General features: G+C 42.0%; 2 protein-coding genes across 3 annotated transcripts in view; one reads left to right on the top strand and one right to left on the bottom strand.

Annotated features, from left to right (window-relative positions):
* The window catches only part of LOC138965947 (tyrosine-protein kinase receptor Tie-1-like), a 108357-nt gene extending 86597 nt beyond the window's left edge, over positions 1 to 21760 (top strand). Inside the window, exons 8-19 of the mRNA XM_070338030.1 lie at positions 4279 to 4413; positions 6019 to 6156; positions 8077 to 8214; positions 9734 to 9897; positions 10211 to 10397; positions 10977 to 11087; positions 11481 to 11665; positions 14495 to 14608; positions 15236 to 15306; positions 15686 to 15823; positions 16658 to 16757; positions 20515 to 21760. Coding sequence (XP_070194131.1) covers positions 4279 to 4413; positions 6019 to 6156; positions 8077 to 8214; positions 9734 to 9897; positions 10211 to 10397; positions 10977 to 11087; positions 11481 to 11665; positions 14495 to 14608; positions 15236 to 15306; positions 15686 to 15823; positions 16658 to 16757; positions 20515 to 20589 — 1556 coding nt within the window. The 3' untranslated portion in view covers positions 20590 to 21760. The remainder of the gene's footprint in view (positions 1 to 4278; positions 4414 to 6018; positions 6157 to 8076; positions 8215 to 9733; positions 9898 to 10210; positions 10398 to 10976; positions 11088 to 11480; positions 11666 to 14494; positions 14609 to 15235; positions 15307 to 15685; positions 15824 to 16657; positions 16758 to 20514) is intronic.
* A 1466-nt stretch (positions 21761 to 23226) lies between these two features.
* The window catches only part of LOC138967119 (radial spoke head 10 homolog B-like), a 54514-nt gene continuing 53252 nt past the window's right edge, over positions 23227 to 24488 (bottom strand). For both annotated transcript variants that reach the window (XM_070339599.1, XM_070339601.1), the window contains one exon: positions 23227 to 24300. In XM_070339599.1, the coding sequence (XP_070195700.1) occupies positions 24076 to 24300 (225 nt within the window). In that variant the 3' untranslated portion in view covers positions 23227 to 24075. The remainder of the gene's footprint in view (positions 24301 to 24488) is intronic.

The raw sequence follows: 24488 nt of genomic DNA, 5'->3' as shown, positions 1-24488 counted from the left end.
TGGCTATGGCCTAGTGGTAAGGCGTCCGCCCAGTGAGCGGGAGGTCGTGGGTTCGAACCCCGGCCGGGTCATACCTAAGACTTTAAAATTGGCAATCTAGTGGCTGCTCCGCCTGGCGTCTGGCATTATGGGGTTAGTGCTAGGACTGGTTGGTCCGGTGTCAGAATAATGTGACTGGCTGAGACATGAAGCCTGTGCTGCGACTTCTGTCTTGCGTGAGGCGCACGTTAAATGTCAAAGCAGCACCGCCCTGATAAGGCCCTTCGTGGTCGGCTGGGCGTTAAGCAAACAAACAAACAAACAAAATTTACTGGCTTCCTGCAAAGAGTAATAACGAACCGAAAAGGACGGGCGAAGTGGCCTTGTGGATAAGACATCGGCTTCCTAATCCGAAGGTCGTGAGTTCAAATCCCGGCCGCGGCTGCCTGGTGGGTTAAGGGTGGAGATTTTTCCAATCTCCCAGGTTAACTTATGTGCAGACCAGCTAGTGCCTTATCCCCCTTTGTGTGTACACACAAGCACTAGACCAAGTGCGCAAGGAAAAAATCCTGTAATCCATGTCAGAGTTCGGTGAGTTATAGAAACACGAACATACCTAGCATGCTTCTCCCGAAAGTTGCGTATGGCTGCCTGGGTGGCGGGGTTAAAAACGGTCATACACGTACAAATCCACTCGTGTAAAAACATGAGTGAACGTGGGAGTTTTAGTCCATGAACCGAGAAGAAGAAGATAAGAAGAAGAACCGAAAAGAACCACGTCTTAACTTGAATATCATGGTTATCTCAGAATATTCTACAAACTTAGGTCTACATTACCTGTTTGTCATGAAACATGAATTATTATGTACCTACGACGGAGATGTAATGTTATAAAACAGTCCAATAGTATTAGCTGCATGATAAACGGTTATTGCTTGTCAGACATAGACGTGACACGAACTGTTGCAAGGGACAACTCATGCATAATAGAGAGGTTAAGCCCGAGGTGGTGGTAAAAACCTCAACCTAGATGCCGTACTCTATGACTATTGTGTCTACCCTGCTCATACTTCCTGTAGTGCAAAACCGCACTGTATTTTAGGCATAATGCTTCTTTAGATTCTCTGTTGATTTGTTTGATATTTGTATCCTTTTCACGTGTGTATTAATTAAGTAATTAAATAATCAGTTAGTTCAGTAATAAGTAACCTATAAATGGCATTCATAAATTTATAATTTGGTCGTGGTCTATTTAGTCATATACGTATGCCATGCTTCATTTAATACCTCTCTCTCTGTCTCTCTCTCTGTCTGTCTCTCTGTCTGTCTGTCTCTCTCTCTCTCTCTCTCTCTCTCTCTCTCTCTCTCTCTCTTTATCTATTTGTCACCCTGTCTCCTCCTTCTTCTTGAATGAATTTCGGCACTTTTAAAAAAAAAGTATGTAGGTGTTCACTCCCTGTGACCGTACACGCTTGGTATTAAGCTAAGAATAGGATAACGACTTGTAAGCGTACTCTTCAACACACCTGTACAATGTGTTCCCTACTGCTCTGGAAGATATGACAAGACTCTGAAGATTTTGTATAAACATGATTTAGTTGTTTTTACACAAGTGTATAGCAATACAACAACAGCACCAAGAAATAATTCTGAAGCGGATTTATGCTCGATGTACCAAGTAACATAGTTACGGGGCATTTTCGCAGGTGTGTCTCAGTTACAGTAGAGAGAATGTGCATGTTCCCGGACAGACCGCTGTCTGTGACTGATGACGTGCGTCAGTGAACACCCGTACCCCGTAAAAAAAAGTATCGTCCGCTCCGTAGCCATTTTGTTATGATCACGTGACAAAGTTGATTATCACGTGACACTTTTGCCATATCTTGAGTTGTTTGCACAGTAAATACATCCGCGAAAGATAGCTCGCTTGAAACTGTCTTACATAACAATTCCTTTGTAATTTAAAATCAAGTCGCGTAAGGCGAAATTACTACATTTAGTTAAGCTGTGGAACTCACAGAATGAAACTGAACGCACTGCATTTTTTCACAATGACCGTAGTCCGCCGCTTGTGCATAACGGAGTGAAACTGACGAGCCTGTTCAGCGCTGTAGTGGTTTCGCTGTGCTGCATAGCACGCTTTTCTGTACCTCTCTTCGTTTTAACTTTCTGAGCGTGTTTTTAATCCAAACATATCATATCTATATGTTTTTGGAATCAGGAACTGACAAGGAATAAGATGAAATTGTTTTTAAGTCGATTTCGGAAATTTAATTTTTATCATAATTTTTATTTTTTATTTTTCAGAGCTTGTTTTTAATCCAAATATAACATATTTATATGTTTTTGGAATCAGGAAATGATGTAGAATAAGATGAACGTAAATTTGGATCGTTTTATATAAAAAAAATTATTACAATTTTCAGATTTTTAATGACCAAAGTCATCAATTAATTTTTAAGCCACGAAGCTGAAATACAATACCGAAGTCCGGCCTTCGTCGAAGATTGCTTTACAAAAATTTCAATCAATTTGATTGAAAAATGAGGGTGTGACAGTGCCGCCTCAACTTTTACAAAAAAGCTGGATATGACGTCATCAAAAGTATTTATCGAAAAAAAGAAAAAAACGTCCGGGGATATCATTTCCAGGAACTCTCATGTCAAATTTCATATAGATCGGTTCAGTAGTTTGGTCTGAATCGCTCTACACACACACACGCACAGACAGACAGACACACACACACACACACACACACACACACACACACACACACACACACACACACACACACACACACACACACACACACACACACACACACACACACACACACACACACACCACGACCCTCGTCTCGATTCCCCCTCTATGTTAAAACATTTAGTCAAAACTTGACTAAATGTAATTACACAACACCATGAAATTTACATTATCGACGATCGCGAATCTGCTTATATCAATAACACATTACGAAAAGCTCTAAATATGTTAAAAAAAATCGATTTCTTCTCCAGAGAAAGAAAACAAAAGCATCCTGTCAGGGATAGATAATGAGACCCGAAGGGAAGGAACTCATTTTACCTGAGTTCAGGATCTGGTGACAGGTTCCTTCCTGCATACACAATCGTGTTCATCAACACAGATATGTCCACGCTTGCACGTGCAATACGAGCAGCAGGGCTGACCCTAGCTATACTGACTGAGAGGCAGGGGCTTCAGTCCGAAATGAGGCAGGGGTTTTAAGTGCTGGCCAGGCGGCGGCCAGCATTTGAAAGGGGTAGGTCTCTCCGAAAGATACGTTTGCCGGGTCAGTAAGGGTCAACTAAGGGTTGGGGGGGACTTCCTAAACCCAGGACAAAGGTCACGGCAGGTCAGTCATCCATCATACTTTAATCCTCCCTCGTCAGGTCTACCGAGAAGTCTTGTCAAGAAAAGTCATTTTGTACTTATTTGCGAGTCTTTCTCGCGACTACCACTACTCATGCTTGAAGAATATCCGTCGTGTCGGTTCCGTCTTCCATCGTCTAACGCCATCGTCACTGTCATGCGTGTCGACATTTTACAGGTCAAAATACGTTTTATGCCTTCACAGCAAGGGTTTAAGGTGGACATTCACCGTTTTGGGATCACATTGCAGATGCTAAGTATAGTTTCAAATCATCTGGACTTTACGGTATCTCCTTAGCCGTAATCATCCAAAACTGTATGGGATCTTAAAATAGGGCAACCGGTCATACATACTGGTTCATATTCATTTCGGAAAGCTTAATGCTGACAAATATAATATAAGAAATGTCTGACAGACTTCGTTTTGCTAAAAGTGTAACAGAGCGACCGGTTTTGTGAAAGCCAGGATTCGTCCTTGTAAAGAAATACCAGATTTTATAAGTAGCGCGATCGTCTCTCTGTAGATTCCAGCTTTGTTTGATACTTTTCCCTCATCCTTTCTCTGACACCCCCACCCCCAACCCCGGCCCCTACCGATTTACCATGCCACTTCAATCTGTTCTTTCCTCGCGCTTTCATCCGCTTATGTTGTGTGCGTCGTGTTTTGGTTTGGTTTGTTCCCGCTCCTTTATTACCTTGCTTTTAGGTAAATATAAATCATTCAGCTAGTATGCATCCCTATATTTTACAGGATAATGTCATGCAGCTAACATGTATCCCTGTGTTTTACAGGATAATGCAATGCAGCTCACATGTATCCCTGTGTTTTACTGCCAATGCAGCTAACATGTATCCCTGTGTTTTACAGGATAATGCAATGCAGCTAACATGTATCCCGGTGTTTTACAGGATGCGGTGCTGGTCGCTTCGGATCGGATTGCAGTGGCACGTGTGGTCGCTGCCTGAAAGGCACGTGCGATCACGTGACCGGAATCTGCGACTTTGGCTGCGCACGTGGTTGGAGCGGCGACCTGTGTCAAGAAGGTACTCTGATTTTTGCATTTTCTCACTATCCACATCAAAAAATACCGACTTTTAAAACGGATACCATTTTCCTAAAAATGCCGTGTTGTGGGGGTTTTCGCCTTTAAAAAACAACAAAATTAACTAAATATTGACATTTTGCCCAGAAATTACACGGCTGGTGTTGGTGGTGGTGTGGTGGAGGGGGATGGGAAGGGGGGGGGGGATAGCGTGGTGGTGGAAGAGGGTATAAAAAAAGATAACCCGCAAGAGCAAGGACGAGGTCATCATTCAACTCTCAACTCAACTCAACTCAAATTTTATTGGCTTCAATTTTCACATAGAAGAATTTGTCTTGCGCTTGGGATTAAGACATAGGCAGAAAGTAAGAGTATAACATATAAAAACAGCATTCATATCACATTTCATGTATCACACACAGTAATCACTAGTATAGGCCTAGGCCTACAGATATATCACACATGCAAATAAGTAGTATAGACCTGCTAACTAAAATAATAACAGAGACAGAAACAAAAACTGGGCACAACATTTACACGTGTGTGACCTACTTTACATCAAGTGCCTGTGATCTATAAATAACAATAATTGCGTTTAAAATAAAACATGAATAATGCCGATGTTTGCTAACAATGAATACATAAAAACTAAGATAAGAATGTATGTGCTTTCATAATATGATTATTTTATAAAACACAGTGGGGAGATTGGAAGATAATTTTTATACGAAACTGCGCACCTTTGACGTAGAAGTGATAAATATAAAAAAAATAGTCATGTGGTCACATATGTAAGCCACAATTAATCAGGGAAGCGTTTGTTTTGTTGCAAGGGTCATCGCCAGAGCAATGAAGGGGGGTATGGCGGGGGGGGGGGAGGGGATGATGGTAGGCGGAGGAGGTGGTTCCGGATGAAAAGATACTGCTGCGTGAAGAGGGGACTCGAGGGGGCTCCGGGGGTTGGGGAGGGGTGATAGGCCAGAAAAAATGTAGAGGGACTTTGTTGACATCAGCATGGGTTTAACACCGGGGCTAAAGGGGTTCTCTTTCTTGTCAGTTTGGCACAAAAAATCAAATCTCCGGGGGAAAAGGCCTCAAAGAAAAAAGCCTTATTTTCAAAATAACGCCTTGAAGAAATAAGCTAAAGGCCTTAAAAACTAAGGCCTTAAAAAAACACCATTAAAACATTTAGGAAATATGGCCGTAGTTATGGAAATAAGGCCTTATATCAGGAAATAGGGCCTTATTTTGAGATTCTTGACCGTTTGTGCCAAGAATAGCCTACTTTCTTAGCTTCTCATCGCCGAGCGATAAAGGTTAAAATCTTAAAGCGAATGTCTGGTAGCTTGGAAACCACGAGAAAAAGACAAAGAAAGTACGTCGCGTGAAACGATAAAAGTGAATCTGACGGCCTAAAACTAAACGATAAACACTGAAAACCCAGAATCAGTCATCACAGAGATTAGTAAGGCTTGGCTAGCCGAAACCCGAAGACTGAGACGGGTCGCGCTGGTCTCTGCGAAGCATGTTTTCACGTGACCTATAGTTTACGATCGTGTGCGGTTTTTGCTGCCATCTAAATTGTCCTTTCCTGTCTGTTTTTCAGAATGCATGGCAGGACAGTTCGGAACCAACTGTTCCCAGGCGTGCGGACACTGTGTGAACGCTACCCCGTGCGACAGTGTCAACGGGCTGTGTTCACAGGGATGCGCGCCCGGCTGGAGAGGGGTCTTCTGTACCATGGGTAAGAAGATTCCAGTGTTAAAACAGTTTGTGGTGTGTCCAAAAGCATGAATTATTGAGGGTACTTTGGTCTACGAGTATACGCATATTAGTACCTAGGAATCGTACTTGTTAGTGTGTGTGTGTGTGTGTGTGTGTGTGTGTGAGTGTGTGTGTGACGGTGTGTGTACGTGTGTACATGTGCGTCTTTGTTGGGGGTAAATACAGCTGTACTTTTTATACACTTCATCAGATACTGAAAATGTCTTCCAGGGTTGCAGAGTTTTCTTTATTTAGAACACACAAGACTTTAGACACTTAATCCCCAATCTAACATGTGTTACTTTGTACCATTGTTATGGGGGCGAGGACGCCCCCATTCTATACGGATAGTTTCGAGGTTGACCATGGGCAGCGCCATTTTGTTGTGAAATACGTCATCAGTTTGTGTACACAGGAAGTTGTGACATCCGTCACCCTATGGGAGGGGTGACGTCAAAATTGTTCATCTGTAGAAAGTTGTGAAATCCGTCACCCTATGGGAGGGGTGACGTCAAAATTGGTCATCACAGAGTTTGTGTAACACAGGAAGTTGTGAAATACGTCACCCTATGGGAGGGGTGACGTCAAAATTGTTCAACAAAAACATGATATGTCGCATTGTGCAGGGTCAACTGCAACAAACTCAAACCGAGCCATTCATACCTAGCTGTATTTGAGTGACTTATATACCCGACATTTTTATTTCTTATTTTTAGCACAGGTGTAGGAAAAATCATGAACCAAAATGTTATTTATTTTCTAATTTAACATTTTTTTTACAAATATGACCATGGTCTTTTAAACATACAGTGACATTAAACATTGTTATGTTAAAAAAAAGAAAAAAGAAAAAAAGCTTTTGTGCACAAATCAGAAAATACATTGTACATTTTACCTACAGGCCAAACCGTGAGTGTCTGTGGCAAAGCCCGACCCAGGAAATTGCACTGATTTTATATTTAGATCAGAGAGAAATTGTCAAGAACAGGCGCTTGCATTTGGATGTGTCCAATGATAGTAGGTTTGGTTGTGATCAATCAGAATAATGTAGGAATAAAAATGTATGACAGTTTAGTATGATGACATGTAATTCACATATGCTGAAATATGATATTATACATCATGTAATATTATTATGGCTGTTGCCATGACCATGAAACCCAACAAAGGTTTAATGTAATGTAATTCAAAATACCAAAACCGAGCACCTATTAATCTCGTCTTTGCGCGTGAAGATTGAGGCCGTCTGCCAGTAGCGGTTAGGTCATACAGTGGAACCCCTCTCTAGCGACCTTTAAAATGTTGACAAAAATCGGTCCTTGTGGAGGAGGGTCCTTACAGAGGGAGGGGGCGGAGTCAGGGGGCCACAAAGAAAGTCAGATTTAAAAAAAAAAGAAAACAGAGAAGTTTGAGTTGCTGACGACCGTTCTCTCTGAAAGCAAACTGCTTCGATTTCATGTTTGTCCTTGGTGTCCACCAGTTCTGGTGCATGTACTACCCTGGCCAAGTTTCCTCTCAAGACATCAAAGAGACCGCCCCAGTATACTCTACAGCCTCTGGGCGAACCACCTCTCATAGCTAAAACTGGGTCAATGACCCCTGGGAAGAAGGTCAGTGTCTATAAAAATTTTACTCCTAGGCCTGCGGCCAGGGGGGGGGGGGGGAGTATACCGGTACCATTTGAGAATCAGACCAAATGAGAATTGAACCATTTGAGAACATCCTTTTTTTTCAATCACTACATCGAAGGCCTGCGGCCCGGGGTTCACATGGGTTGGTTTGTTTGTTTGTTTCAAACCCACACCCATATACACACATTTCCCATTTAAACCATTTGTCGGCCCCCTGTCGATATTTATCGACTAAGTTCCTTGTTAACTGTTTGTGTTGTATTTTTCAGAGTGCGCCCCCGGGTTTTATGGTCGAGACTGTCAGTATAACTGTGGGAATTGCCGCGGGGGCTCCGCATGCATGACATCTTCTGGACGGTGCCCCAAAGACTGTGAAGACGGGTGGGCGGGACCAAACTGCGACCAGGGTAAGTTGGCTGAACCCATGATGGTCATTTCATGTTTTCTTCGGGTCCTTTTCTTTTGCCGTTTTTTTCCTCGTAGTGTTGTTCTTCCATGTCCCTTCCTCAGTTGTTTCTCTCTCTCTCTCTCTCTCTCTCTCTCTCTCTCTCTCTCTCTCTCTCTCTCTCTCTCTCTCTCTCTCTCTCTCTCTCTCTCTCTATCTCTCTCTATCTCTCTCTCTCTCTCTCTCTCTCTCTCTCTCTCTCTCTCTCTCTCTCTCTCTCTCTCTCTCTCTCTCTCTCTCTCTCGGTTTATTGGTTTTAAATATTTGTGGTCTGCAGATTGATTGGTTTTATGAGTGTGTGTTAACTGTTGGATCAGTATTTTCCTTTGTGTGTACATACTATACCTTGCTTTTTACCCTTAGTCTTAGATATTTTTGTTTACCTATGGCTTTCGTGTCGGTGTGTTTGTTTGTTCGTACTCATAAACTAGTTTGCTATGTTTTTGTTGTTATTAATGTTTTGTTCATTCGTCCTTTTACCCCTTTTATGAATGATGCAGAAATTGTTGTTTTACATTGTCTATAAGGCTTTTATTAGCTAATGACAATAAAGTGTCAAAGCGTCAAGCGTCTCTCTCTCTCGCGCGCGCGCGCTCTCTCTCTCTCTCTCTCTCTCTCTCTATATCTCTCTCTCTCTCTCTCTCTCTCTCTCTCTCTCTCTCTCTCTCTCTCTCTCTCTCTCTCTCTCTCTCTCTCTCACTCTCTCTCTCTCTTTTAAATATTTGTGGTCTGCAGATTGATTGGTTTTATGAGTGTGTGTTAACTGTTGGATCAGTATTTTCCTTTGTGTGTACATACTATACCTTGCTTTTTACCCTTAGTCTTAGATATTTTTGTTTACCTATGGCTTTCGTGTCGGTGTGTTTGTTTGTTCGTACTCATAAACTAGTTTGCTATGTTTTTGTTGTTATTAATGTTTTGTTCATTCGTCCTTTTACCCCTTTTATGAATGATGCAGAAATTGTTGTTTTACATTGTCTATAAGGCTTTTATTAGCTAATGACAATAAAGTGTCAAAGCGTCAAGCGTCTCTCTCTCTCTCTCTCTCTCTCTCTCTCTCTCTCTCTCTCTCTCTCTCTCTCTCTCTCTCTCTCTCTCTCTCTCTCTCATCGTCTTATTTTTGTCAATCTCCTCTCCCTGTCCTCCCGTTGTGTCTGTCTCCTTTTCTGTCCTCAGTCAACTAACGGTGTCTCTAATTTCTCTCCCCCATCGTTTTCACTCTTTTTGCTTCTGCTTGAATGTATTTTTATCTTCGTGTATATAATTCCTTTCCGGTTTATTTGCATATTTGTTTTATGTGTAAGAACATCCTAAAGTCAGTACGTAGTGACCTATTTTCTGTTCTAAGTTATTTTTGCTCCCTTTTTTTGTGTGTATTAAAGTATATCTTTTTTCCGGAATTTGGGTTTAACGGCATAACCTGACTGACTTTCACTTTTAAATCACAACACCAATTTTTGTTTCTGTTCTAATCAAAACAGCCCTGGTGGCGGAAACCGGTCCACTGCAAATGGAGTCGTTGTTGCCTGCCGTGGTGGTGGTGACGGTGGTGGTGGTGGTGGTGGCGGCCGTGGCGGCAGTGTATTGTTTCGTCCTCCGACCTCGTGTCAAACCTGCCAGTCTCAATCGTCTCTACACTGAAGGGGTGAGTCGTGTGTGAGTTCTTAGAAAGTGGGGGGGGGGGGGGGGGCGGGCAGAAAGAAAGAGAGAGAGAGAGAGAGAGACAGAGAGAGAGACAGACAGACAGACACAGAGAGAGAGACAGACAGACACAGAGAGAGAGAGAGAGAGAGAGAGAGAGAGAGAGAGAGAGAGAGAGAGAGAGAGATGGAGAGCTTGGGGGCTGGTGGAGGGAGGCTGAGAGGGGGGGGGGGGGGGTCGTTACTGAGGTGCGCGTATTCAGACATCCGTGTTGCAATAATATCAACATGGATTCCCACTTTATTCTTTTTTTTTAGCAGGCGGAATGTACCGACCCAATAAGGAACGCCTACGAGCAAATATCGGGAGGACCTTGGGATATCCCGCGTTCGAGTCTCGTCCTTACAACTCAGTTGCTAGGAAACGGACACTTCGGACAGGTCAAGAAAGGTTTTGTGCGCATGCGCGGGGCCAAAATTCCGGTAGCCATCAAATCTTTGAAAGGTGAAGAATTGTTCGTTTTGTGTCTTTTTACTTAGTCCATGACTATAACCTCGAAGGAGACTACAAAGAAAGGAATTATTGTTATATTAGGCTTTATAAAGGGTATCCTGAACAGCAAAAGAAATGACACACATTTCAATATTGCCGTATCGAGGGAGAAGATAACGTGATAGATTTCGAGTTTTGAATGGGTTTTTTTTCTTTTGGTACCAGCTGTTCTGGGTTATGAATACACAACACAAAGAAGTGACGTCTTGATGTACATGTGAATTTTCTCGACTTGTTGAATGAAAGAACTCGTTGTATTTGTCAGTAGATATTTGCCGGTGATTTTGCTTTTGCCGGAAAGTAAAGCGATGCTGAAACATAAAAATAAGGGTTTGTTTGTTGGTTGTTTTTTTTTCGTGTTTTTTTCGAACTGATTAAAAAGGTTTGACCCCAATGATGCTATTTAGTGTGGTGGTTTTGCCAGAAAGTAAAGTAACGATGGCGAAACATAAACAAATGCTTATGTATTCGTACTGATGGAAAAGGTTTGACTTGAATGATGACAGTGTGTCTATATTTACTATTGTGCAGAGAACGCCTCTGAGAAGGACAAACGTGACTTTCTGAACGAGCTGGTGATCCTGAAGCAGGTCGGCAAGCACACCAACGTTGTCTGTCTGGTTGGGGCCTGTCACATCAGAGGTGAGGTCTCTTGACTGGCATGGGTTAACACACAATACGTATCAGATACGTATAGTAAACACAATAATCACTACTCTAACAACCGCTGCATATTATCTTTTGAATGTGCAGCAAGATGATTGCCTACCCTGGAGGCAATTTTCTCAGTTCTCAGTTTTGGGTTGACGTTATGATTTTTTTTCTAATAAATTATGAAATATAATTGCGAAATGCACACGTTCTAAGATTTTTCTCACATGTTTGCACGTGCGAAGTGACTAAATGAGGAACCTCGTCCAGCCAGAAATGTAAGACCATGACAACGGCAGTGCGCTTACCACTCAGCCAATACCCATCTTTCTGTGTTCTTCAAAACTCAAACTAACTAACTACTTGTCTGCACTTTTTTCACAGGTGTCATGTACGTTGCAATGGAGTACGCCAAACACGGTGACCTTCGTTCCTTCCTGCGCAAGAGCCGGAAGTTACGTCAGCACGAGTACGGGAACTGTGGGTCCATTCCTTTCGTGAGCAAAACCATGCTGCTTCGTTTTGCTCTTGGTGCGGCACAGGGCATGAGACATCTGGCTGAAAAACAGGTGTGTGTGTGTGTGTGTGTGTGTGTGTGTGTGTGTGTGTGTGTGTGTGTGTGTGTGTGTGTGTGTGTGTGTGTGTGTGTATGTGCGTTAACAGGTTAATTTTTGAATGTCCTGGTTCCCACAGCATAATTATCTGTCCCTCCTAGATTAAAAGGCACTTGTTGACTTTGTTCGCACCCGGCAGACGGTCTCAATTACCCACACATTAATTGCATTGGGCTACTATTCTGTGTCCACTAGTTATCCTAGAATACCCTTTGTATATACATTGCCGTTGTTTGCCGTTTTTATGTCGTGGGCATGTGTGCCCATTGTACCTTTCATCCTCATCCCCACTTATGTGTGGACAGATTTATTGTGGAGCGTGGGATTAAATGATTCTGACATACACGACGGTGTCGTGTTCATTCATTCGCATACTGTCTGCATTGTCCCCTGCACACAGGGCCTTTGTACATTCTCGCCTCCTACTTCAACTGGGTTTTTTAATTGCAGACAATCTGGGATGTATGTTGTCGTATGCGAGCATGTGTCATGTCTAGTGTCTTTCCAGATCTCGCGGTCACTGATCTTGAGACCCCCCCTCCCCTCCCCCAAGAAAAACCCTCAAAAAGCAAACACATTTGCGAATGATACGGATGTAGGGGAAAGTCGCTAAACCTGGAACAGTTAAGGAGAAACAGCCGTACCAGACAAAAAAATGGATATTGCAAAGCGTTCTTTATATTGTCACATACTAGACTCTATCAGTAAATAAACGAACCACATAAAATAAAATAAAAGTCACGCAACTCACCAGACTGATCATAATAAATATGTCTGCATTTGTTCCAGGTTGGACGCATGGGTGTGTAAAGTGGAACACTGTGTTGTCAAACTCGGAACACATACAAACACACCCTGACTCTCTTTCTAGCTCTGTCTGTGTCTCACACACACACATATACACCCACACACTCTCATTCACACACAAACAAGCACACATTGCCACACACACAAGATAGATAAATACGTTATAACATTTTGATTAAGCCATTTTATGTAAATGTCTTTTTTTCAACATTATATTTTTATTTTTACCAAGGAAATAACAAATCGGATAACAATTTAAGCCTTAACTGTAAAACAAAAAGATAAATAAGGGCAAGGTCTAAAAAGGACTGAAAAACAAAACCTTAAAAAAAAGGAAAAAATAGGCAAAAAAACGATTTCGCAGACATTGTCCTTTGTCTTCTACTGTCAGCGCAGTCATCGTGTGATTACTGTGTGCACTTCTGGCACTATAACATATCCTCAGGGGAGTTGGTGCCACGCATGAAGCAGTACCACGAAATTTCGCAGCTTCATTTGTACCCCTCTTCTGTTGACAAATAGATATAAAAGGGCTACCTGCCCAAATGACTAAATGTAAAAATCATTACGCATAAAGTCTCAAAGCAAATAACTAAGAACAGATTAAAGAAATGATTTTGCAGACACACAAAAATTGCTAAGTACAGATTTCGAAGTCCTTTTCTCCGCTGCTGCCAGCGCAGTCCCCGTGTGCCCACTGTGTGCACCTCTGGCACTGTATCATGTTCTCAGGGGAGTTGGTGCCACACATGAAGCAGTACCAAGTGCTTTCCCCCGGGATAGAACGCAAGGTCGAGAATGTTCTCCTTATTTCCCTCTGATCAGAAGATATTCCCCTCTTGTTTCTCTGAGCAGAAGATTTTGTAGCTTCATTATTTCCTCTTTTCTGTTGACCTGCACGCCTTTTTGCAAGTGAAATCTCCAGCTTTTGTTTGTAAGGAGAAGATTGTTTTTTTAGTGATGATCTCTTCGACGAGCTTGTGGTTGTGCGTTGCAGGACATCAGCAGCAGGTAAGTTTACATTGCTGCTGACACCAAGCAATCATAATGACCAGAATCTCCATGTACAGTGTACAAAACAACGATGGGGGTGACGTTGGCAAATTTATTTGAGCTTCAAGAATGCTATTGATTAGTTCTTGTTCTATTTCTGGTGTTAATGTAGAAGGTCTTCCTGTGAACTTTATTTCGTCTTTTGCAAATTTGTTTGTTTTCTTCTAAATGACTTTTAAGAGTTGTGACAGTAACACCATATGCTCTGGATGCGCAACGCAAACCCATATAATTATTCGTTTTTCACTGCCGACAAAGCGCAGCCCATTTCTTCTGGTAACCACCGCCGTTTGAGTCTCATAATACTGTCAAACAAATCAATCAATCATTCAATAAAACTTATAGAAAGGAAAAACACAACAAAACCGAAAAGAGAATTGAATTCGTGAATAAAACAGCAGTGTTCTGTTTATTGTTTGATGAGGGTAAGATGGAACAGAATGCGGCAAAGCTGGAACACTGTTCCATGTTTGCCTCTCTTATGTGTTCCATCATTGCCGCATGGCACCTGCATGGATTTCGCGTTTTTCTGTTGGATACACGTGACGTTTCAAATCTTAATTTCCGTTCAAGTTATTGCAAATCTATAAAGGTTTGTCACAGCAATCAACATTTTACGTGAAGGTATATAGATAAAGAGTAATAATACGAATTGTAGACGGTAAAAATAAGAAGAAGCTTAGAAGGAAGAAAAGTTTAAAAAACGTGCCATTTTTTTTGTTTTGCCGCTGTAGTCATTTTTTTTGCTGGAATAATATCAAGGAATGTCACTAGACATTTCTGCAAAACAATTGTTCATGAATTGTTCCCCGTTGATCGCATATTGAGGTGTTCCAAGTTGGCCGACTGTTCCGGGATTGGCGACTTTCCCTTACTGCAAGCACATTTCTTCTTTATGAAGGTACGTGAATGTTTTGTTTTCAGATCATTCACCGTGACCTGGCTGCGCGCAATGTGTTGCTAGGCGATCACCTTGTGGCCAAGATTGCTGACTTTGGACTCTCCAAGAACGATGAAACCTACGTCAAAACCTCCAGTGTATGTACATATTGGTTTGGTTTTTTTAAATGTAAACAAATAAACATTTACAAAGACAAACAGAGACACACATATACACACAGACACAGACACGCACAAGCGCACACACACACACACACACTGACACACTAACCCACACACACATACACACACACACGCACACACACACACACTGACACACACACACACACAACCATGTCGCTTACGCGGCTGAAAATTGTTTGTACAGTTCCTCATGGTCCTCATGTGACGATCGACCGGATAACAGAACACCGACAAGCAAAGCACAACTGATTTTAATATGAACCGATCTGTTCTCATGTGTTTGGTGACCAATGTTTAGTGTGTTTGTATGTGTGTGTGTGTGTGTGTGTGTGTGTGTGTGTGTGTGTGTGTGTGTGTGTATGTGTGTGTTTGTGTGTGTGTGATGGGACAAATTACCTCAAACAAAATGATGATACCGGTTTTCACTAACAATTTCTTAATATTGGTGATATTTTTTGTTTTGCAATGTAGCAATATTTTGTCTAATTTCGCTTCATTAAATGTTTGTTATGTTGATTGATTGACATGACTGATTGTTACTTGATTGATTGATTGTTAATTTGATTGATCGATTGGTTGTAGACGCGAGTGCCCATACGATGGATGGCGGTGGAGTCCCTGTTCAACAACACGTACACTACCCAGAGTGATGTGTAAGCTGTTCCCTCTCACTATCTCGTGTCTGCCTGCATGTCTGTCTGCCTGTCATTCTGCCTGTCTGTCTGCCTGTCATTCTGCCTGTCTGTCTGTCTGTCTGTACCTTCATGTCTGTCTGTCTGCCTGCATGCGTGTGTGTGTGTGTATGTGTGTGTGTGTGTGTGTGTGTATGTGTGCGTGCGTGCGTGCGTGCGTGCGTATGTCCCTCTACCGTCTGTCTGTTTGTCAGTATTTCCTGGTGCAAGTCTATCTGTGTCTGTTTCTCTGTCAGTGTGACTGTGTTTCTCTGTCTGTCGGTGCTCTCTGTAGTTCTTGCAGCTTCTGCTATGGTGGTCATCATGGCACAATATACAACAACATGTTGTCACTATGCAGGTGGTCGTTTGGCGTTGTGCTGTGGGAGATCTTCACACTGGGTGGAACCCCTTACTCCTCCACAGACACACAGCAGCTCTTCGCCTACCTCAAGGACGGCTACCGCCTCAAGAGACCCAAAATCTGTGACCAGAACACGTAGGTCTTCAGTGTTGTTTCTTGGTCATGTTTGCTTGGTTGGTCAGGTCGGTTTGGCGGGGATGTTTGGTAGGTCTAAACTTTGAGACCAGAACACGATGGTCTCTCTTGTTTGTCTGGGTTGATTAGTGGGTTTGTTTGTCTGTTTGTTAGTTCAGAGTTGCTTGATTTCTGCCTTTTTTTCCGTCCGTCCTTCCTTCATTCCTTCCATCGATCCTTCCTCCGCCCTATCCTTCCTTCCTTCCATCCATCCTTCCCATACTTCCTCCCATCCATCCTTTCTCCTCCCCATCCTTCCTCCCTTCCTCCTTCCCATACTTCCTTCTTCCTTCCTTCCATCCATCCTTCCTCCTTCCCATCCTTCCTTCCTTATTTCTTCGCCTCTTTCTTCTTTCATTCCTTCCTTCAATAACAATAACAATAACAATAACAACACTTTATTGTCCATTAAAATGTTACATAAAAAATGGAACATTTTCTTCGGCACACCCTGCCTGCCTGTAAACGATTATAACAATCCTTTCTTCATTCCATTCCTTGCTTGCTTAGCCGAGCTCTGAGTCTGTTTGTCTCCATATCTCTGTGTTTGTCTTTCTCTCTGTCTGTGCACCCACCCGTCTGTCAGTCGTCCAGTGTCTGTCAGTCCAGCGTTGAAATTATGTCCATACTAATCTGATCTGAATTCTCCCTTTAAAATAACCGCTCGCAACTTTCTTTTTGCGACTAGACCTATATTCGGTAATCCGTTGCTTGCCCGACTGTCTGTATGTAGCTTTTTTCGCCTGCACATGCTTACAATAAGTACAGGTTCTTCCACTTTCTTTTGTCATATAGGTACGCCATGATGTTGCAATGTTGGAACGAGACTGCAGAGCGGCGGCCTACTTTCTCCGAGCTGTGCGGACGACTGCAACGAATGCTGGACGATTGTCAGGTAAAGTGGAATTAAAGAAATACGACACCAAGTAGGCTAGCCAAGACTTCACTCCTTGACTTTTCCTGCGGCTAAGCCAGATCTGTAACATCAAAAACCTTATGAATGGTGACAATAATGTAAAATTAAAATTAAAATAACACAAAGAATGGTGAGTTTATGGATGGAACGTTTGACTGACAAAACGAAAACGGTCACAGCAACCTCGATCGAACTATCTGCAAAGTGGACGAACAAAATACACAACAGACAAGTGGTAATGGTATGCCAAGATGAAAGTATATTTTCGGCTGTTGGCTTTGTCCCTTCGAAGAAGACAGGAAGCAAAGTGATATCATTTTAATTATATTTAGTAAATGTTGTAGACATGACAGACACTAAATGTTACACATAAAAAAGGCAATGTAAATGGGTTTGTTTATATCACTTTAGCTGGTCTTTTAGTGAGAAAAAGAATTTTCACAGATCGAGTTGATCCCTCTCTTTGGCCAAGTCATATCAACAGTGAAATTGTTCTAGTAAGATGATCGCTAGAAGGCGCATGTGTTAGTTTCCGTTACCTTTAAAAAACAGGGGAGTGTAATTATATGACGTCATCCTAGCACAAAAGTGAAAATTACGAAATCATGCAGGGATAAGTATAGCTGCTTTCACCACAGCTTTTTTTTCCAGTTCCAAGTGTAGAACTACAGACCCCTGGTGTAAATAGTATCAATCAATATTATTTGTGTTGATAGTATACAGTGAGTCAGGTGAGTTATAGCCAGGACTTCCAGAATTGCCATGGACAGAGAAAACGGTGATGGTATTTATTGCTATCAGTACCAGTAGTTGCAATGGACATGACAGAGTTATGTAAGATTAACATTCGTCACTAACATAGACTTTGAAAGACGATAGCCTTGGGGTAATAGCGGTGATTTATTTGCCAGGTTTGATTAAGTATGTCACATTATCATGGCGGCAATATGCACAGACTGTCGAGAGTGTGCACAAAAGGACATTTGACGAAGACTATCTGACAGAAATACTGGCGTGTTTTCACGTACAGAACTTTTTTTAATTTTTTTTTACGGTCTACGTACCAAATTGTGATCGAATTGTTTCTGCACCTAAATCCGACCGACTTTCACAGTGACATCAAAGAAGAGATGTGCACCTCACTGCTACAGAAAGTATGTCATACAAAAAAACGTCGTGATATGACAATATCATTTGGTGTCAGCTGCCAGCTGTACGGAGAAAAGGAGGGCCTGGAGAAGACAGTATAAGATGTTTGATGGGTTGTTGACAGACCAGCTTTTTTGTCGTTCCGAGGGGGAGCATATCGTCTTTTGTTTCATATTTATTGACCAAGGCTGAAGGCCGCGGTCAATAAATATGAAACAAAAGTCGATAGGCCTATTAGAAAATTAAATGTACTTGTAGCTTGTCAGCTGAAACCTGTGGCCTTATTCTTGCGAATATGTGCTGTGAGAGATCGTATATTTCCGCCTGCGCAATTTCCGGAAAACATCCACTTTCACTTTGAGACTGATCTGTTTACATTCGACACTATCAACACCACTTTGCAATACTGAAATAATTTTTTCTGTGTTCGAAAGCTACAACCAATCGTTATTATATCCCCTTAGGTACAGTTTTATAACATTATTGGCACATGTAAACAATATGAATTAATTAATGAACGCTACGAATATGGCAGCCTTTAAGCTTATAGTGTTCGAATGTGGAAGCTACGTTGGGTCAAAGGTCACAGAAGATTTGCGTCGTGCATGCAGCGAAGGAAAGAATCGCGATCTTGTTTCCGACTCAGTGCTTCTTTGTTTTTCATTAGACCTGTCATTCTGCTTGCTCGGTTTTGTTAGATGTTTGCATATCTTTTTGCTATTTTCTTTGCTTTTATTATTATTTCTTATTTGCGCTTCGTTTATCGATACAACGTCTTGTGCACGGGTCAACATTTGGTTTGACTTCAATCAATCAATCAATGAGGCTTATATCGCGCATATTCCGTGGGTACAGTTCTAAGCGCTCTGCAGTGATGCCGTGTGAAATTTTATACGGCCAGTAGATTGCAGCCATTTCGGCGCATATTTACCTTTCACGGCCTATTATTCCAAGTCACACGGGTATAGGTAGACAATTATTAACTGTGCCTAAGCAATTTTGCCAGGAAAGACCCTTTTGTCAATCGTGGGATCTTTAATGTGCACACCCAATGTAGTGTACACGGGGGGAGGGTTCGGACACCGAAGAGAGTCTGCACACGAAGTTGACTCTGAAATAAATTTGGGATCGAACTCACGCTGACAGCGGCCAACTGAATACAAATCCAGCGCGCTACCAACTGAGCTATATCCCCGTGTTTCTCCGAACGTCTGTGTATCACACAGATACACGCACTCCATGACTTTGTAAGAAGACAAAACATATCGGTAGGTTTCATTTGTGTGTGATGAATTTATGACCTTTCATGAAGTAGTTTTGTTTTTTGTTTACTTTTGCCAGTTTTCCAGTTCGTTTTTGGAACTTTGCAAAGCAATGTCGTGTCGTCTGTTTAGGTCTGGGGAAACGCCAATGAAAAGAGCCGAAGAATCCCCGAGCGTTCCTATTGGGTTTGCTTTTGATTATCCATGTATAATCTGCTTCCTGCAACTATGGTAACCGGGGATTTATTGCATGGGGAACATGAGATTTATTTCCCAGGTGCTTGTGAATGAAAACTCGTGACAATGATGACAAAATCATTTGTCTTGCTGTCCGGGCTGACAATATAGACGTGTGATCGACAAGAAGAAGAAGAAGACAAAAACGTCATTGGCCCGTTGACTGCATTAAACAACAGTCCAATCAAATCAGGAAGTCCATTCTGAAAAGCATCGCTCCACGGCTATTGCCAGTTGTCTCTCTGACCGGACGCTACAGTCCTACGCGAATCTATCAAAACTAGGAATACAGAGTTATCTCCCATATGTTTTTCGCGAGCACTGATCTAAATTTGAGATCAGTGTTCGCGAGACGAAAATGATTGCAGATTGGCCGACTTCGACAGTGATCTCCGTTCTGTTCTTCACAGTTATGATAAAGACATCGTTCTAAGGTGAAAACAAGTCAAAATTTTGGGACTGCTGCCGGAAGGAGACCGTAATATTTGGTTTCATCACTGTCAACTGGTTACAGAAAAAATCGTCTGCTCCAGTGAGCGCCGAAACCAAACAGTTTATTATCACGTGACACTTTTGCCATATTTAGAGTTGTTTGCACAGTAAATACAGCCGCGAAAAATAGCTCGCTTGAAACTGTCTTACATATCAATTCCTTTGTAATTTAAAAATTACAAAACACCATGAAAAATCATTATCGACGATCGCAAATCTGCTTATATCAATAATACATTACAAAAATCTCTAAATATGTAAACAAAAAATTTAAAAAATAAAAAAATCGGTTTCTTTGCCAGACAAGGAAACTCAAGGCATCCTGTCAGGGAGAGAATGAGCCGAACGCATTTTGACCTGAGTTCAGGATGATGGAAGTCAAGATAGACTGGACAAATGTTTGACGTGACGGGACATGACGGAGACGTTGGCTTATGAATACAGTATTGGGGGCATGTAATATTTATGATTATTTACCACCGTCTGATGAATATGCAAAACATGACCAAGATTGAGGACAAGATAGACTGGGGATGATGTTCTGACCGTATAGACATACAGTATGTTAAACAGCATTACTTTTGATTGTTCCACAGGTGTACATGAACCTGTCCACAGAGGAGGAATCACTGTACGCTGAGATCGAACAGGATGAGGAGAGAGAAACTTGAAGCCGTCATTCAATCATTACGTCATCAAACACGTTATGTCATACCACGCAATTGCGTTGAAATGTCTTCTTTGAGTTTTCCAGTGTTATAACATCTTTGCTAGTGACACTGAAAAGGCAAGATTTCTGAGGGAAAGGGCGCGATTGAAGCGGTGCTAGCGCTAGCATGCAATTGCAAAAAAAAAATAAAAATGATAAAATAAAAACAACACACACAACAACACACACACCAACACCTTCTTGAACTTCAAAACATCTTGCGCATCCCGAGATGCCATGTTGGTGTGCGTGTATGCGTACATTACACGTCCGCACGTGCTTGAGTTTCGGTGCCGGTCTTTCACAAGTCCCGGGTAGTCCGCTTTCATAAGTGAGTATTCTTAATATAAGCAAGTAGCCTACGTGTCTGTAAGAACAGGCGATCCTCCAACCCCGGGACATCTGACCCCCAACTGTCTAATATATATATAATAGTCATCATGTACATCAGTTTCGTGCCATGAAGCATTTATGATTTCCGTTAGTGGTTGTCACGTGTGTGTCACATGGACAACTTTTCCTTTCTTCATGATTAATTGCGCTTGTTTATGAAACTTGCTTTATGTGACTGAATATGTGTGGGATTTGTCGGCTGACCGTAAAATATGACGCTGTCGCATTGGTAGGCTACTGCCTACATTGAAACTTTTTGCGTGCGAGGTGTGGTGTGTGCGTGTGTGTCAGTGTGTGCGTGTGTGTGTATGTGTGTGTGAGTGTGTGTGCAGTGGGTGTGCAGTGGGTGTATGTGTTATCTGTGTCGGTATCTCCATGAGTGGGAATTATTCAGATTCCAAACAACCGAAAGCAAAAAAGAGCAAAGTGGCTGTTCAACAAAGAGAGAAAGCAGGATTGTGACGCAAGATGAATAAGAACAGAAAGAAGAAAGACAGAAGACGGACCCAGTCTCCTCTCTCTTCCCTCGTATAAAACCAGCCACGCAATTAAAGAACTACACCGTTGAACGTGGAATCCAAAGGGCGGATCAATTCACTTTGGAGGGGGGGGTTACAAAATGACTGCGAAGATACAAGTTGACGGCGCCGAAGGCGCCTAAGCCTCTAGGGGGGTCCGGGGGCATGCCCCCCCGGAATTTTTTTTATCCAAAGAAGCAAAATAGAGCTATCTGGTGCATCCTGAGCCAATAAATTACCTCTTTTTTTGGGGGGTGGGGGGGGGGTTACGTAACCCGTGTAACCCCCCCCCCCCAGATCCGCCCTTGAATCCAAAGGGTCAAGTATATGTACTATAATCGTAAACTTGACTGCCTTCTAATATGGTTTGTTCGTGTCATCTATTTACAATTCCGTAAAAATAAAAAAAATATTCAAAAGGGATACAGCATGCAAAACGCATACAGAAAACATTTGGGGATGTCTTGGAACCCTTCAATCTCTACAAGTATTCTCGACAAGATCCCCGACAAGTTTGTTTTATTCTAGATATTTCATCTGTCCATACGGACCACCTGTCTATAACGACCAATTTTGCTCAGTCCCTTGGGTGGTGACCGTTATCAACAGGTTCGACTATATTGGACAGAAGAGCACACCCCACCCACAGTCCCCGACCATCTCGTTACAAGTGCCCGTGCTTGTTAGTTTTTCACTAGACACTAATAGATTAATGTGTCTTGATTCAGTTATACGTCTTGCTCCCGTGCTTTCGAGTGTATGTAAATATTCAACATTTTGCTGCGTGTGGTTGCTCATGTTCTGAACATGTATTCTTGATAATAATGTAATGTGACTCGGTGTCTGACCGTATCCCACTGGGATCAATTTCATGCCATGAATTGTACATAAATTTGCATAAAGCTGTAAATATTGCACGTTGCTGCCATTCAAAAATGTGACAATAACATGATGTTGTACTTATTGTTTTTGGTGTATGATATATATGTTCTGCATTTTTCTTTCTGTCTAATAAAAAAAAGTTCAAAGCAAAAGCGTTAGAAGTGACTTTGTGGCGTTTGGATTGCAGACTGATGCCACGTGAACTTTGGATGGCAAATCGGTGCCTGCAAATTAGATCTCTTTCAACTTTTTTGTAACGTAAAATTCCACCTTAACAGCACATGAAAAGGGCAATGAAGCAAAGAAACAAATATAACAAGACAATGGAAGGAAAGCACATTAATTGGTGAACTCTCATTAAAATGTTCATGGCATGAGCACAGGAAAAACTTTTGCCGGCAAGTGGAGTCTGCAAGCATGCTTACCTGGAAAGGTGAAGATCTGAATGGAAAAAATCTCTGTCCTCTGTGAAGCATTGCGAAGCGAAAGTCACAATACTTACATCTGCACATTTCATATTAATCAGCCAGTGTTTTTAGAATCAAAATTTGTTAGGGAATACTTTTTTCTCAGGAACTAAATCTAATTAGATGCTCCTGCAAAATAGAGCTAGAGATTTGAATTCCACTGTTGGCTATACATTGCCACTCCTGAACAAAGGCACACTTTTTTGTGAAGACGCCAACTATCTGAGATATTCAGTGGTGCACGGGCAGACTACCAGAATTATCCTTCCATCTTTGTTTCCACAGTCAAAAGGAAATATCCTCATCCATTCAATCAACACAAACACACATGTGAAAACATCAGTATCAAAAACAACATTTATTTATTTTAACAGCACAAATTAGATTTTGTTTAATGTATATAACATAAAATGCCAGAAAAAACTGACATGTAAACAATTAGAACCTTCCTGCTCTGAATACAATACACAGAGCATCAAGACAACACATTTATATAGAGTTGAACAGCACTGGTTGATGGACGGAACTTGCGAAAAAAAACAAAAAACTGGACACAAACATGTTGATGCTTTAATTATTACAGTAAAGTTTGTTTTAAATATCACAGATCAAGTCACTTTCTGAGGACTGTGTAAACTAAGTTCTGGGTCAAACACACACTCAACACTACGCTTGCAAACAGATTTGTTATTGTTCAATTGTGTTTCCTCTATGATTACATGATGGAAGGTTATCCTACTTGCGAAGGTAGCAAATATTTTACCTCGGCAAATGAGACAAAACTAACTGTCCTTTTCAGTTTTGTACTTTTTAGTTGATGCCTTCTTGAAATACGATCATTTTTGTTCTTCTCAAAGATCACACATTATCAACTGTTCTTATGCTTCAAGAAATTTACTTTTGATCCTGTCAAGAAGCTTTAGTACAAAGTTTCGATCCAGGGAAAGATACCATTTTTGGGTGATGTTCCTGGATAGAATCTTGTTGTAGCGTGTAATTCAGATTCTGTTTATTTTCCTGGATTCACCGTTCAAGCAACACAAAGAAAATGTGCCTGTAAGTCATGTTCAGGCTTGTGAAATTGTGTCCCCACACCCTTCAAGCCGCAACGCTTATGCTAGCCATTCTGTCAGCTCAAAACTTCAACAGGTGATTTTGAACCAAGTCGCAGATCCCGCCGTCCAGAGTTCAAGCAGGGACTTGTATGCTGGCAGCGCTCTCAGGCCTACCCTTGGGCGTGTTGAGACCTGTTGTTCCGGGAGGGTAGCTCTCTTCCACCAGAGACAAGGCGCTGATAGCCTGAAGACACAGGCGCTTTCGCTCTTCCTCCAGACGACGGTTTTCCACCAGCCTCTTGACCTTGAGGAGGTGCTCGGAGGGCCCAAAGAATTTCCGTGTGAAGAAGATGTGGACCTGAATTTCATTTGGAAACAAGAAAAGCAAATGCTTTATATGACTCCCCTTTGTCATGTCCCCTTACAGTGGAAACCCCCCTCCCCCTAATAGAAGACTCCCCCTTTTAATACCCCACCCCCACCACACACCCCACCCCATTAGAAGACTCCCTCCCTTTCTAGATCACACCCTCCCCCCCTCGCAGG

This window comes from Littorina saxatilis, linkage group LG5 (assembly GCF_037325665.1).
Source record: "Littorina saxatilis isolate snail1 linkage group LG5, US_GU_Lsax_2.0, whole genome shotgun sequence".
NCBI classification, from domain to species: domain Eukaryota; kingdom Metazoa; phylum Mollusca; class Gastropoda; order Littorinimorpha; family Littorinidae; genus Littorina; species Littorina saxatilis.
Note: the sequence above shows the minus strand (reverse complement) of the source record. Positions and strands in the feature narration are given on the sequence as shown.